This window comes from Salvelinus fontinalis, chromosome 18 (assembly GCF_029448725.1).
Source record: "Salvelinus fontinalis isolate EN_2023a chromosome 18, ASM2944872v1, whole genome shotgun sequence".
NCBI lineage: Eukaryota > Metazoa > Chordata > Actinopteri > Salmoniformes > Salmonidae > Salvelinus > Salvelinus fontinalis.
Genome location: NC_074682.1, coordinates 61571074 through 61585615, shown reverse-complemented (window position 1 = coordinate 61585615; position 14542 = coordinate 61571074). Strand labels below are relative to the sequence as shown.

The window sequence follows — 14542 nt, the reverse complement described above, 5'->3', positions numbered from 1 at the left end:
TACTATCCAGAGCAGTGATACTATCCAGAGCAGTGGTACTATCCAGAGCAGAGATCCTAGTAGTGATACTATCCAGAGTAGTGATACTATCCAGAGCAATGATACTATCCAGAGCAGTGATACTATCCAGAGCAGTGGTACTATCCAGTGATACTATCCAGAGCAATGATACTATCCAGAGCAGTGATACTATCCAGTGATACTATCCAGAGCAGTGATACTATCCAGAGCAGTGATACTATCAGAGCAGTGATACTATCAGAGCAGTGATACTATCCAGAGCAGTGATACTACTAGAGTAGTGATACTATCCAGAGCAGTGATACTATCAGAGCAGTGATACTATCCAGAGCAGTGATACTATCAGAGCAGTGATACTATCCAGAGTAGTGATACTATCCAGAGCAGTGATACTATCCAGAGCAGTGATACTATCCAGAGCAGTGATACTATCAGAGCAGTGATACTATCCAGAGCAGTGATACTATCTAGAGCAGTGATACTATCCAGAGTAGTGATACTATCCAGAGCAGTGATACTATCAGAGCAGTGATACTATCAGAGCAGTGATACTATCAAGAGTAGTGATACTATCCAGAGTAGTGATACTATCCAGAGCAGTGATACTATCAGAGCAGTGATACTATCCAGAGCAGTGATACTATCCAGAGCAGTGATACTATCAGAGCAGTGATACTATCCAGAGCAGTGATACTATCCAGAGTAGTGATACTATCCAGAGTAGTGATACTATCCAGAGTAGTGATACTATCCAGTGATACTATCCAGAGTAGTGATACTATCCAGTGATACTATTCAGAGCAGTGATACTATCCAGTGATACTATTCAGAGCAGTGGTACTATCCAGTGATACTATCCAGAGCAGTGATACTATCCAGAGTAGTGATACTATCCAGTGATACTATCCAGAGCAGTGATACTATCCAGTGATACTATCCAGAGCAGTGATACTATCCAGAGCAGTGATACTATCAGAGCAGTGATACTATCCAGAGTAGTGATACTATCCAGAGCAGTGATACTAGTAGTGATACTATCCAGAGCAGTGATACTACTAGAGTAGTGATACTATCCAGAGCAGTGATACTACTAGAGTAGTGATACTATCCAGAGCAGTGATACTACTAGAGTAGTGATACTATCCAGAGCAGTGATACTATCAGAGCAGTGATACTATCCAGAGCAGTGATACTATCCAGAGCAGTGATACTATCCAGAGCAGTGATACTATCAGAGCAGTGATACTATCCAGAGCAGTGATACTATCTAGAGCAGTGATACTATCCAGAGTAGTGATACTATCCAGAGCAGTGATACTATCCAGAGCAGTGATACTATCAGAGCAGTGATACTATCTAGAGCAGTGATACTATCCAGAGTAGTGATACTATCCAGAGTAGTGATACTATCCAGAGCAGTGATACTAGCCAGAGTAGTGATACTAGCCAGAGCAGTGATACTAGCCAGAGCAGTGATACTATCAGTGATACTATCCAGAGCAGTGATACTATCCAGAGCAGTGATACTATCCAGAGCAGTGATACTATCAGAGCAGAGATACTATCCAGTGATACTATCCAGAGCAGTGATACTATCCAGAGCAGTGATACTATCCAGTGATACTATCCAGAGCAGTGATACTATCCAGAGCAGTGATACTATCAGAGCAGTGATACTATCCAGAGCAGTGATACTATCCAGAGTAGTGATACTATCCAGAGCAGTGATACTAGTAGTGATACTACTAGAGTAGTGATACTATCCAGAGCAGTGATACTATCCAGTGATACTATCCAGAGCAGTGATACTATCCAGAGCAGTGATACTATCCAGAGTAGTGATACTATCCAGAGTAGTGATACTATCCAGAGCAGTGATACTATCCAGAGTAGTGATACTATCCAGAGTAGTGATACTATCCAGAGCAGTGATACTATCCAGTGATACTATCCAGAGCAGTGAGACTATCCAGAGTAGTGATACTAACCAGAGCAGTGATACTATCCAGAGTAGTGATACTAACCAGAGTAGTGATACTATCAGAGCAGTGATACTATCCAGAACAGTGATACTATCCAGAGCAGTGATACTATCCAGAGCAGTGATACTATCCAGAGCAGTGATACTATCCAGAGTAGTGATACTATCCAGTGATACTATCCAGAGTAGTGATACTATCAGTGATACTATCAAAAGCAGTGATACTATCAGAGTAGTGATACTATCAAGAGCAGTGATACTATCCAGAGTAGTGATACTATCCAGAGCAGTGATACTATCAGAGCAGTGATACTATCCAGTGCAGTGATACTATCCAGAGTAGTGATACTAGACAGAGCAGTGATACTATCCAGAGCAGTGATACTATCCAGAACAGTGATACTATCCAGAGCAGTGATACTATCCAGAGTAGTGATACTATCCAGTGATACTATCCAGAGTAGTGATACTATCAGTGATACTATCAAAAGCAGTGATACTATCAGAGTAGTGATACTATCAAGAGCAGTGATACTATCCAGAGTAGTGATACTATCCAGAGCAGTGATACTATCAGAGCAGTGATACTATCCAGAGCAGTGATACTATCCAGAGTAGTGATACTATCCAGAGCAGTGATACTATCAGAGCAGTGATACTATCAGAGCAGTGATACTATCAGAGCAGTGATACTATCCAGAGCAGTGATACTATCCAGAGCAGTGATACTATCCAGAGCAGTGATACTATCCAGAGCAGTGATACTATCAGAGCAGTGTGCCCGTTTCTTATTTTGTCTCATGTTATTCAACTGTTACCATGCACCTGCAACAAAGGTAGCTCAGAAGTGTGAGTGCCTTTAGATTTTTTAAGGTATTTCTGTATTCCCAATCCATAGATTAGGGCCAAAAAAAAATTTTTTCAAATGACTGAATTCCTTATAAGAACTGTATCTCAGTAAAGTCTTTGATATAGTTTTATGTTTTTGTTCCGTATAGATGCATGTTTTGTCTGAACTGTGAAGTGTTTTGGCGTCTCTGTGGTTGCAGCGCGTGTCGGTCCATCTGTGCTTCGTCAGGCGAGGCCGGCCAGAGAAGGAGCGCGAGTGGCGTCCATAGAAACCGGACTGGCGGCTGCCGCAGCCAAACTCTCACACCAGGTTAGTTGGGAAGAGTGTTGACGGGGGGGGGGGGGGTGACTCACACCAGGTTAGTTGGGAAGAGTGTTGACGGGGGGGGGGGGACTCACACCAGGTTAGTTGGGAAGAGTGTTGACGGGGGGGGGGGGACTCACACCAGGTTAGTTGGGAAGAGTGTTGACGGGGCGGGGGACTCACACCAGGTTAGTTGGGAAGAGTGTTGATGGGGGGGGGGACTCACACCAGGTTAGTTGGGAAGAGTGTTGAAGGGGGGGGGGACTCACACCAGGTTAGTTGGGAAGAGTGTTGACGGGGGGGCGGGACTCACACCAGGTTAGTTGGGAAGAGTGTTGACGGGGGGGGGGGGGTGACTCACACCAGGTTAGTTGGGAAGAGTGTTGACGGGGGGGGGGGGACTCACACCAGGTTAGTTGGGAAGAGTGTTGACGGGGGGGGGGGGACTCACACCAGGTTAGTTGGGAAGAGTGTTGACGGGGCGGGGGACTCACACCAGGTTAGTTGGGAAGAGTGTTGATGGGGGGGGGGACTCACACCAGGTTAGTTGGGAAGAGTGTTGAAGGGGGGGGGGACTCACACCAGGTTAGTTGGGAAGAGTGTTGACGGGGGGGCGGGACTCACACCAGGTTAGTTGGGAAGAGTGTTGACGGGGGGGCGGGACTCACACCAGGTTAGTTGGGAAGAGTGTTGATGGGGGGGGGGACTCACACCCGGTTAGTTGGGAAGAGTGTTGACGGGGGGGAGTGACTCACACCAGGTTAGTTGGGAAGAGTGTTGACGGGGGGGGGGACTCACACCAGGTTAGTTGGGAAGAGTGATGATGGGGGGGGGGACTCACACCAGGTTAGTTGGGAAGAGTGTTGATGGGGGGGGGACTCACACCAGGTTAGTTGGGAAGAGTGTTGATGGGGGGGGGACTCACACCAGGTTAGTTGGGAAGAGTGTTGATGGGGGGGGGACTCACACCAGGTTAGTTGGGAAGAGTGTTAACGGGGGGGGGGGGACTCACACCAGGTTAGTTGGGAAGAGTGTTAACGGGGGGGGGGGGGGGGACTCACACCAGGTTAGTTGGGAAGAGTGTTAACGGGGGGGGGGACTCACACCAGGTTAGTTGGGAAGAGTGTTGATTGGGGGGGGGGGGGGGGACGACTCACACCAGGTTAGTTGGGAAGAGTGTTGATGGGGGGGGGGGGGGGGACTCACACCAGGTTAGTTGGGAAGAGTGTTGATGGGGGGGGGGGGGGCGGCTCACAGCAGGTTAGTTGGGAAGAGTGTTGATGGGGGGGGGGGACTCACACCAGGTTAGTTGGGAAGAGTGTTGTTGAGGGGGGGGGGACGACTCACACCAGGTTAGTTGGGAAGAGTGTTGATGGGGGGGGGGGACTCACACCAGGTTAGTTGGGAAGAGTGTTGATGGGGGGGGGGACTCACACCAGGTTAGTTGGGAAGAGTGTTGATGGGGGGGGGACTCACACCAGGTTAGTTGGGAAGAGTGTTGATGGGGGGGGGACTCACACCAGGTTAGTTGGGAAGAGTGTTGATGGGGGGGGGGACTCACACCAGGTTAGTTGGGAAGAGTGTTGAGGGGGGGGGGGACTCAAACCAGGTTAGTTGGGAAGAGTGTTAACGGGGGGGGGGGGACTCACACCAGGTTAGTTGGGAAGAGTGTTAACGGGGGGGGGGGGACTCACACCAGGTTAGTTGGGAAGAGTGTTAACGGGGGGGGGGGACTCACACCAGGTTAGTTGGGAAGAGTGTTAACGGGGGGGGGGGGGACACACACCAGGTTAGTTGGGAAGAGTGTTAACGGGGGGGGGGGGGGACTCACACCAGGTTAGTTGGGAAGAGTGTTGACGGGGGGGGGGACTCACACCAGGTTAGTTGGGAAGAGTGTTGACGGGGGGGGGGACTCACACCAGTTTAGTTGGGAAGAGTGTTGACGGGGGGGGGGGGGGCCTCACACCAGGTTAGTTGGGAAGAGTGTTGATGGGGGGGGGGGGGACTCACACTAGGTTAGTTGGGAAGAGTGTTGTTGGGGGGGGGACGACTCACACCAGGTTAGTTGGGAAGAGTGTTGACGGGGGGGGGACTCACACCAGGTTAGTTGGGAAGAGTGTTGACGGGGGGGGGATTCACACCAGGTTAGTTAGGAAGAGTGTTGACGGGGGGAGGGGGACTCACACCAGGTTAGTTGGGAAGAGTGTTGATGGGGGGGGGACGACGACTCACACCAGGTTAGTTGGGAAGAGTGTTGATGGGGGGGGGGGGGGGGGGACTCACACCAGGTTAGTTGGGAAGAGTGATGACGGGGGGGGGGACTCACACCAGGTTAGTTGGGAAGAGTGTTAACGGGGGGGGGGGACTCACACCAGGTTAGTTGGGAAGAGTGATGACGGGGGGGGGGACTCACACCAGGTTAGTTGGGAAGAGTGATGACGGGGGGGGGGGACTCACACCAGGTTAGTTGGGAAGAGTGTTGACGGGGGGGGGGGACTCACACCAGGTTAGTTGGGAAGAGTGTTGATGGGGGGGGGGGGGGGGACTCACACCAGGTTAGCTGGGAAGAGTGTTGTTGAGGGGGAACTAACCAGGTTAGCTGGGAAGAGTTGTTGAGGGGGAACTCACCAGGTTAGCTGGGAAGAGTGTTGTTGAGGGGGGAACTCACCAGGTTAGCTGGGAAGAGTGTTGTTGAGGGGGGAACTCACCAGGTTAGCTGGGAAGAGTGTTGTTGAGGGGGAACTAACCAGGTTAGCTGGGAAGAGTGTTGTTGAGGGGGAACTCACCAGGTTAGCTGGGAAGAGTGTTGTTGAGGGGGGAACTCACCAGGTTAGCTGGGAAGAGTGTTGTTGAAGGGGAACTCACCAGGTTAGCTGGGAAGAGTGTTGACGGGGGGGACTCACCAGGTTAGCTGGGAAGAGTGTTGTTGAGGGGGGAACTCACCAGGTTAGCTGGGAAGAGTGTTGACGGGGGGGACTCACCAGGTTAGCTGGGAAGAGTGTTGTTGAGGGGGGAACTCACCAGGTTAGCTGGGAAGAGTGTTGTTGAGGGGGAACTCACCAGGTTAGCTGGGAAGAGTGTTGTTGAAGGGGAACTCACCAGGTTAGCTGGGAAGAGTGTTGTTGAGGGGGGAACTCACCAGGTTAGCTGGGAAGAGTGTTGTTGAGGGGGAACTAACCAGGTTAGCTGGGAAGAGTGTTGTTGAGGGGGAACTCACCAGGTTAGCTGGGAAGAGTGTTGTTGAGGGGGAACTCACCAGGTTAGCTGGGAAGAGTGTTGTTGAAGGGGAACTCACCAGGTTAGCTGGGAAGAGTGTTGTTGAAGGGGAACTCACCAGGTTAGCTGGGAAGAGTGTTGACGTGGGGGACTCACCAGGTTAGCTGGGAAGAGCTTGCTCAAAGTTACACACTCTTCTTTCCATCTTTACTTATTCCTTTCAGCTCCAAGTGGAGCAGCATCTCCTCAGGGTTATGTCCCTCTAGTTGTCTCTCCTCAGGGTTATGTCCCTCTAGTCGTCTCTCCTCAGGGTTATGTCCCTCTAGTCGTCTCTCCTCAGGGTCAGGGTTATGTCCCTCTAGTTGTCTCTCCTCAGGGTCAGGGTTATGTCCCTCTAGTCGTCTCTCCTCAGGGTTATGTCCCTCTAGTTGTCTCTCCTCAGGGTTATGTCCCTCTAGTTGTCTCTCCTCAGGGTTATGTCCCTCTAGTTGTCTCTCCTCAGGGTCAGGGTTATGTCCCTCTAGTTGTCTCTCCTCAGGTTTATGTCCCTCTAGTCGTCTCTCCTCAGGGTCAGGGTTATGTCCCTCTAGTTGTCTCTCCTCAGGTTTATGTCCCTCTAGTCGTCTCTCCTCAGGGTTATGTTCCTCTAGTTGTCTCTCCTCAGGGTTATGTCCCTCTAGTTGTCTCTCCTCAGGGTTATGTCCCTCTAGTCGTCTCTCCTCAGGGTCAGGGTTATGTCCCTCTAGTCGTCTCTCCTCAGGGTTATGTCCCTCTAGTTGTCTCTCCTCATGGTTATGTCCCTCTAGTTGTCTCTCCTCAGGGTTATGTCCCTCTAGTTGTCTCTCCTCAGGGTTATGTCCCTCTAGTTGTCTCTCCTCAGGGTTATGTCCCTCTAGTTGTCTCTCCTCAGGGTCAGGGTTATGTCCCTCTAGTTGTCTCTCCTCAGGTTTATGTCCCTCTAGTCGTCTCTCCTCAGGGTTATGTCCCTCTAGTTGTCTCTCCTCAGGGTTATGTCCCTCTAGTTGTCTCTCCTCAGGGTTATGTCCCTCTAGTTGTCTCTCCTCAGGGTTATGTTCCTCTAGTTGTCTCTCCTCAGGGTTATGTCCCTCTAGTTGTCTCTCCTCAGGGTCAGGGTTATGTCCCTCTAGTTGTCTCTCCTCAGGTTTATGTCCCTCTAGTTGTCTCTCCTCAGGTTTATGTCCCTCTAGTTGTCTCTCCTCAGGGTCAGGGTTATGTCCCTCTAGTTGTCTCTCCTCAGGGTCAGGGTTATGTCCCTCTAGTCGTCTCTCCTCAGGGTTATGTTCCTCTTGTTGTCTCTCCTCAGGGTTATGTTCCTCTAGTCGTCTCTCCTCAGGGTCAGGGTCATGTCCCTCTAGTTGTCTCTCCTCAGGGTTATGCCCCTCTAGTCGTCTCTCCTCAGGGTCAGGGTCATGTCCCTCTAGTTGTCTCTCCTCAGGGTTATGTTCCTCTAGTCATCTCTCCTCAGGGTCAGGGTCATGTCCCTCTAGTTGTCTCTCCTCAGGGTTATGTCCCTCTAGTCGTCTCTCCTCAGGGTCAGGGTTATGTCCCTCTAGTCGTCTCTCCTCAGGGTTATGTCCCTCTAGTTGTCTCTCCTCAGGGTTATGTCCCTCTAGTTGTCTCTCCTCAGGGTTATGTCCCTCTAGTTGTCTCTCCTCAGGGTTATGTCCCTCTAGTTGTCTCTCCTCAGGGTTATGTCCCTCTAGTTGTCTCTCCTCAGGGTTATGTCCCTCTAGTTGTCTCTCCTCGGGGTTATGTCCCTCTAGTTGTCTCTCCTCAGGGTTATGTCCCTCTAGTTGTCTCTCCTCAGGGTTATGTTTCTCTAGTTGTCTCTCCTCAGGGTTGTGTCCCTCTAGTTGTCTCTCCTCAGGGTTATGTCCCTCTAGTTGTATCTCCTCAGGGTTATGTCCCTCTAGTCGTCTCTCCTCAGGGTTATGTCCCTCTAGTTGTCTCTCCTCAGGGTCAGGGTTATGTCCCTCTAGTTGTCTCTCCTCAGGGTTATGTCCCTCTAGTCGTCTCTCCTCAGGGTTATGATCCTCTAGTTGTCTCTCCTCAGGGTTATGTCCCTCTAGTCGTCTCTCCTCAGGGGCAGCGTTATGTCCCTCTAGTTGTCTCTCCTCAGGGTCAGGGTTATGTCCCTCTAGTCATCTCTCCTCAGGGTTATGTCCCTCTAGTTTTCTCTCCCCAGGGTCAGGGTTATGTCCCTCTAGTTGTCTCTCCTCAGCGTTATGTCCCTCTAGTTGTCTCTCCTCAGGGGCAGCGTTATGTCCCTCTAGTTGTCTCTCCTCAGGGTTATGTCCCTCTAGTTGTCTCTAGTTGTCTCTCCTCAGGGTTATGTCCCTCTAGTTGTCTCTCCTCAGGGTTATGTCCCTCTACTTGTCTCTTCTCAGGTTCAGGGTTATGTCCCTCTAGTCGTCTCTCCTCAGGGGCAGCGTTATGTCCCTCTAGTTGTCTCTCCTCAGGGTCAGGGTTATGTCCCTCTAGTTGTCTCTCCCCAGGGTCAGGGTTATGTCCCTCTAGTTGTCTCTCCTCAGCGTTATGTCCCTCTAGTTGTCTCTCCTCAGGGGCAGCGTTATGTCCCTCTAGTTGTCTCTCCTCAGGGTTATGTCCCTCTAGTTGTCTCTCCTCAGGGTTATGTCCCTCTAGTTGTCTCTCCTCAGGGTTATGTCCCTCTAGTTGTCTCTCCTCAGGGTTATGTCCCTCTAGTTGTCTCTCCTCAGGGTCAGGGTTATGTCCCTCTAGTTGTCTCTCCTCAGGGTTATGTCCATTTAGTTGTCTCTCCTCAGGGTTATGTCCCTCTAGTTGTCTCTCCTCAGGGTTATGTCCCTCTAGTTGTCTCTCCCCAGGGTCAGGGTTATGTCCCTCTAGTTGTCTCTCCTCAGCGTTATGTCCCTCTAGTTGTCTCTCCTCAGGGGCAGCTTTATGTCCCTCTAGTCATCTCTCCTCAGGGTTATGTCCCTCTAGTCGTCTCTCCTCAGGGTTATGTCCCTCTAGTTGTCTCTCCTCAGGGTCAGGGTTATGTCCCTCTAGTTGTCTCTCCTCAGGGTTATGTCCCTCTAATTGTCTCTCCTCAGGGATATGTTCCTCTAGTTGTCTCTCCTCAGGGTTATGTCCCTCTAGTTGTCTCTCCTCAGGGTTATGTCCCTCTAGTTGTCTCTCCTCAGGGTTATGGTCCTCTAGTTGTCTCTCCTCAGGGTTATATCCCTCTAGTTGTCTCTCCTCAGTGTCAGGGTTATGTCCCTCTAGTTGTCTCTCCTCAGGGTTATGTCCCTCTAGTTGTCTCTCCTCAGGGTCAGGGTTATGTCCCTCTAGTTGTCTCTCCTCAGGGTTATGTCCCTCTAGTTGTCTCTCCTAAGGGTTATGTCCCTCTAGTTGTCTCTCCTCAGGGTCAGGGTTATGTCCCTCTAGTCGTCTCTCCTCAGGGTTATGTCCCTCTAGTTGTCTCTCCTCAGGGTTATGTTCCTCTAGTTGTCTCTCCTCAGGGTTATGTCCCTCTAGTTGTCTCTCCTCAGGGTTATGTTCCTCTAGTCGTCTCTCCTCAGGGTCAGGGTTATGTCCCTCTAGTTGTCTCTCCTCAGGGTTATGTCCCTCTAGTCATCTCTCCTCAGGGTTATGTCCCTCTAGTTGTCTCTCCTCAGGTTTATGTCCCTCTAGGTGTCTCTCCTCAGGGTTATGGTCCTCTAGTTGTCTCTCCTCAGGGTTATGGTCCTCTAGTTGTCTCTCCTCAGGGTTATGTCCCTCTAGTTGTCTCTCCTCAGGGTTATGTCCCTCTAGTTGTCTCTCCTCAGGGTTATGTCCCTCTAGTTGTCTCTCCTCAGGGTCAGGGTTATGTCCCTCTAGTTGTCTCTCCTCAGGGTTATGTCCCTCTAGTTGTCTCTCCTCAGGGTTATGTCCCTCTAGTCGTCTCTCCTCAGGGTTATATCCCTCTAGTTGTCTCTCCTCAGGGTTATGTCCCTCTAGTTGTCTCTCCTCAGGGTTATGTCCCTCTAGTCGTCTCTCCTCAGGGTCAGGGTTATGTCCCTCTAGTTGTCTCTCCTCAGGGTCAGGGTTATGTCCCTCTAGTTGTCTCTCCTCAGGGTTATGTCCCTCTAGTTGTCTCTCCTCGGGGTTATGTCCCTCTAGTCGTCTCTCCTCAGGGTTATGTCCCTCTAGTTGTCTCTCCTCAGGGTTATGGTCCTCTAGTTGTCTCTCCTCAGGGTTATGTCCCTCTAGTTGTCTCTCCTCAGGGTCAGGGTTATGTCCCTCTAGTTGTCTCTCCTCAGGGTCAGGGTTATGTTCCTCTAGTTGTCTCTCCTCAGGGTTATGTCCCTCTAGTTGTCTCTCCTCAGGGTTATGTCCCTCTAGTTGTCTCTCCTCAGGGTCAGGGTTATGTCCCTCTAGTTGTCTCTCCTCAGGGTTATGTCCCTCTAGTTGTCTCTCCTCAGGGTTATGTCCCTCTAGTTGTCTCTCCTCAGGGTTATGTCCCTCTGGTTGTCTCTCCTCAGGGTTATGTCCCTCTAGTTGTCTCTCCTCAGGGTTATGTCCCTCTAGTTGTCTCTCCTCAGGGTCAGGGTTATGTCCCTCTAGTTGTCTCTCCTCAGGGTTATGTCCCTCTAGTTGTCTCTCCTCAGGGTTATGTTCCTCTAGTTGTCTCTCCTCAGGGTTATGTCCCTCTAGTTGTCTCTCCTCAGGGTCAGGGTTATGTCCCTCTAGTTGTCTCTCCTCAGGGTTATGTCCCTCTAGTTGTCTCTCCTCAGGGTTATGTCCCTCTAGTTGTCTCTCCTCAGGGTTATGTCCCTCTAGTCGTCTCTCCTCAGGGTCAGGGTTATGTCCCTCTAGTTGTCTCTCCTCAGAGTCAGGGTTATGTTCCTCTAGTTGTCTCTCCTCAGGGTTATGTCCCTCTAGTTGTCTCTCCTCAGGGTTATGTCCCTCTAGTTGTCTCTCCTCAGGGTCAGGGTTATGTCCCTCTAGTTGTCTCTCCTCAGGGTTATGTCCCTCTAGTTGTCTCTCCTCAGGGTTATGTCCCTCTAGTCGTCTCTCCTCAGGGTCAGGGTTATGTCCCTCTAGTTGTCTCTCCTCAGGGTTATGTCCCTCTAGTTGTCTCTCCTCAGGGTTATGTCCCTCTAGTTGTCTCTCCTCAGGGTTATGTCCCTCTAGTTGTCTCTCCTCAGGGTCAGGGTTATGTCCCTCTAGTCGTCTCTCCTCAGGGTTATGTCCCTCTAGTTGTCTCTCCTCAGGGTCAGGGTTATGTCCCTCTAGTTGTCTCTCCTCAGGGTTATGTCCCTCTAGTTGTCTCTCCTCAGGGTTATGTCCCTCTAGTTGTCTCTCCTCAGGGTTATGTCCCTCTAGTTGTCTCTCCTCAGGTTTATGTCCCTCTAGTTGTCTCTCCTCAGGGTTATGTCCCTCTAGTTGTCTCTCCTCAGGGTTATGTCCCTCTAGTTGTCTCTCCTCAGGGTTATGTCCCTCTAGTTGTCTCTCCTCAGGGTTATGTCCCTCTAGTTGTCTCTCCTCAGGGTTATGTCCCTCTAGTTGTCTCTCCTCAGGGTTATGTCTCTCTAGTTGTCTCTCCTCAGGGTTATGTCCCTCTAGTTGTCTATCCTCAGGGTCAGGGTTATGTCCCTCTAGTCGTCTCTCCTCAGGGTTATGTCCCTCTAGTCGTCTCTCCTCAGGGTTGTGTCCCTCTAGTCGTCTCTCCTCAGGGTTATGTCCCTCTAGTCGTCTCTCCTCAGGGTTGTTACCCTCTAGTTGTCTCTCCTCAGGGTTATGTCCCTCTAGTTGTCTCCCCTCAGGGTCAGGGTTATGTTCCTCTAATTGTCTCTCCTCAGGGTTATGTCCCTCTAGTTGTCTCTCCTCAGGGTTATGTCCCTCTAGTTGTCTCTCCTCAGGGTTATGGTCCTCTAGTTGTCTCTCCTCAGGGTTATATCCCTCTAGTTGTCTCTCCTCAGGGTCAGGGTTATGTCCCTCTAGTTGTCTCTCCTCAGGGTTATGTCCCTCTAGTTGTCTCTCCTCAGGGTTATACCCCTCTAGTCGTCTCTCCTCAGGGTTATGTCCCTCTAGTTGTCTCCCCTCAGGGTCAGGGTTATGTTCCTCTAGTCGTCTCTCCTCAGGGTTATGTCCCTCTAGTTGTCTCTCCTCAGGGTTATGTCCCTCTAGTTGTCTCTCCTCAGGGTTATGTCCCTCTCGTTGTCTCTCCTCAGGGTTATGGGCCTCTAGTTGTCTCTCCTCAGGGTTATATCCCTCTAGTTGTCTCTCCTCAGGGTCAGGGTTATGTCCCTCTAGTTGTCTCTCCTCAGGGTTATGTCCCTCTAGTTGTCTCTCCTCAGGGTCAGGGTTATGTCCCTCTAGTTGTCTCTCCTCAGGGTTATGTCCCTCTAGTTGTCTCTCCTCAGGGTCAGGGTTATGTCCCTCTAGTTGTCTCTCCTCAGGGTTGTGTCCCTCTAGTTGTCTTTCCTCAGGGTTATGTCCCTCTAGTTGTCTCTCCTCAGGGTTATGTTCCTCTAGTTGTCTCTCCTCAGGGTTATGTCCCTCTAGTTGTCTCTCCTCAGGGTCAGGGTTATGTCCCTCTAGTCGTCTCTCCTCAGGGTCAGGGTTATGTCCCTCTAGTTGTCTCTCCTCAGGGTTATGTCCCTCTAGTTGTCTCTCCTTGGGGTTATGATCCTCTAGTTGTCTCTCCTCAGGGTTATGTCCCTCTAGTCGTCTCTCCTCAGGGTTATGTCCCTCTAGTTGTCTCTCCTCAGGGTTATGGTCCTCTAGTTGTCTCTCCTCAGGGTTATGTCCCTCTAGTTGTCTCTCCTCCGGGTCAGGGTTATGTCCCTCTAGTTGTCTCTCCTCAGGGTCAGGGTTATGTCCCTCTAGTTGTCTCTCCTCAGGGTCAGGGTTATGTTCCTCTAGTTGTCTCTCCTCAGGGTTATGTCCCTCTAGTTGTCTCTCCTCAGGGTTATGTCCCTCTAGTTGTCTCTCCTCAGGGTCAGGGTTATGTCCCTCTAGTTGTCTCTCCTCAGGGTTATGTCCCTCTAGTTGTCTCTCCTCAGGGTTATGTCCCTCTAGTTGTCTCTCCTCAGGGTTATGTCCCTCTGGTTGTCTCTCCTCAGGGTTATGTCCCTCTAGTTGTCTCTCCTCAGGGTTATGTCCCTCTAGTTGTCTCTCCTCAGGGTCAGGGTTATGTCCCTCTAGTTGTCTCTCCTCAGGGTCAGGGTTATGTCCCTCTAGTTGTCTCTCCTCAGGGTTATGTTCCTCTAGTTGTCTCTCCTCAGGGTTATGTCCCTCTAGTCGTCTCTCCTCAGGGTCAGGGTTATGTCCCTCTAGTTGTCTCTCCTCAGGGTTATGTCCCTCTAGTTGTCTCTCCTCAGGGTTATGTCCCTCTAGTCGTCTCTCCTCAGGGTCAGGGTTATGTCCCTCTAGTTGTCTCTCCTCAGGGTCAGGGTTATGTCCCTCTAGTTGTCTCTCCTCAGGGTTATGTTCCTCTAGTTGTCTCTCCTCAGGGTTATGTCCCTCTAGTCGTCTCTCCTCAGGGTCAGGGTTATGTCCCTCTAGTTGTCTCTCCTCAGGGTTATGTCCCTCTAGTTGTCTCTCCTCAGGGTTATGTCCCTCTAGTCGTCTCTCCTCAGGGTCAGGGTTATGTCCCTCTAGTTGTCTCTCCTCAGGGTTATGTCCCTCTAGTTGTCTCTCCTCAGGGTTATGTCCCTCTAGTTGTCTCTCCTCAGGGTTATGTCCCTCTAGTTGTCTCTCCTCAGGGTTATGTCTCTCTAGTTGTCTCTCCTCAGGGTTATGTCCCTCTAGTTGTCTATCCTCAGGGTCAGGGTTATGTCCCTCTAGTCGTCTCTCCTCAGGGTTATGTCCCTCTAGTCGTCTCTCCTCAGGGTTGTGTCCCTCTAGTCGTCTCTCCTCAGGGTTATGTCCCTCTAGTCGTCTCTCCTCAGGGTTGTTACCCTCTAGTTGTCTCTCCTCAGGGTTATGTCCCTCTAGTTGTCTCCCCTCAGGGTTTGGGTTATGTTCCTCTAATTGTCTCTCCTCAGGGTTATGTCCCTCTAGTTGTCTCTCCTCAGGGTTATGTCCCTCTAGTTGTCTCTCCTCAGGGTTATGGTCCTCTAGTTGTCTCTCCTCAGGGTTATATCCCTCTAGTTGTCTCTCCTCAGGGTCAGGGTTATGTCCCTCTAGTTGTCTCTCCTCAGGGT

General features: G+C 50.8%; 1 protein-coding gene across 3 annotated transcripts in view; it reads left to right on the top strand.

Moving 5' to 3' along the window:
• The window catches only part of LOC129815843 (lysine-specific demethylase phf2-like), a 278038-nt gene that overhangs the window by 232218 nt on the left and 31278 nt on the right, over positions 1 to 14542 (top strand). For all 3 annotated transcript variants that reach the window (XM_055870000.1, XM_055870001.1, XM_055870003.1), the window contains one exon: positions 3052 to 3161. In XM_055870000.1, coding sequence (XP_055725975.1) covers positions 3052 to 3161 — 110 coding nt within the window. The remainder of the gene's footprint in view (positions 1 to 3051; positions 3162 to 14542) is intronic.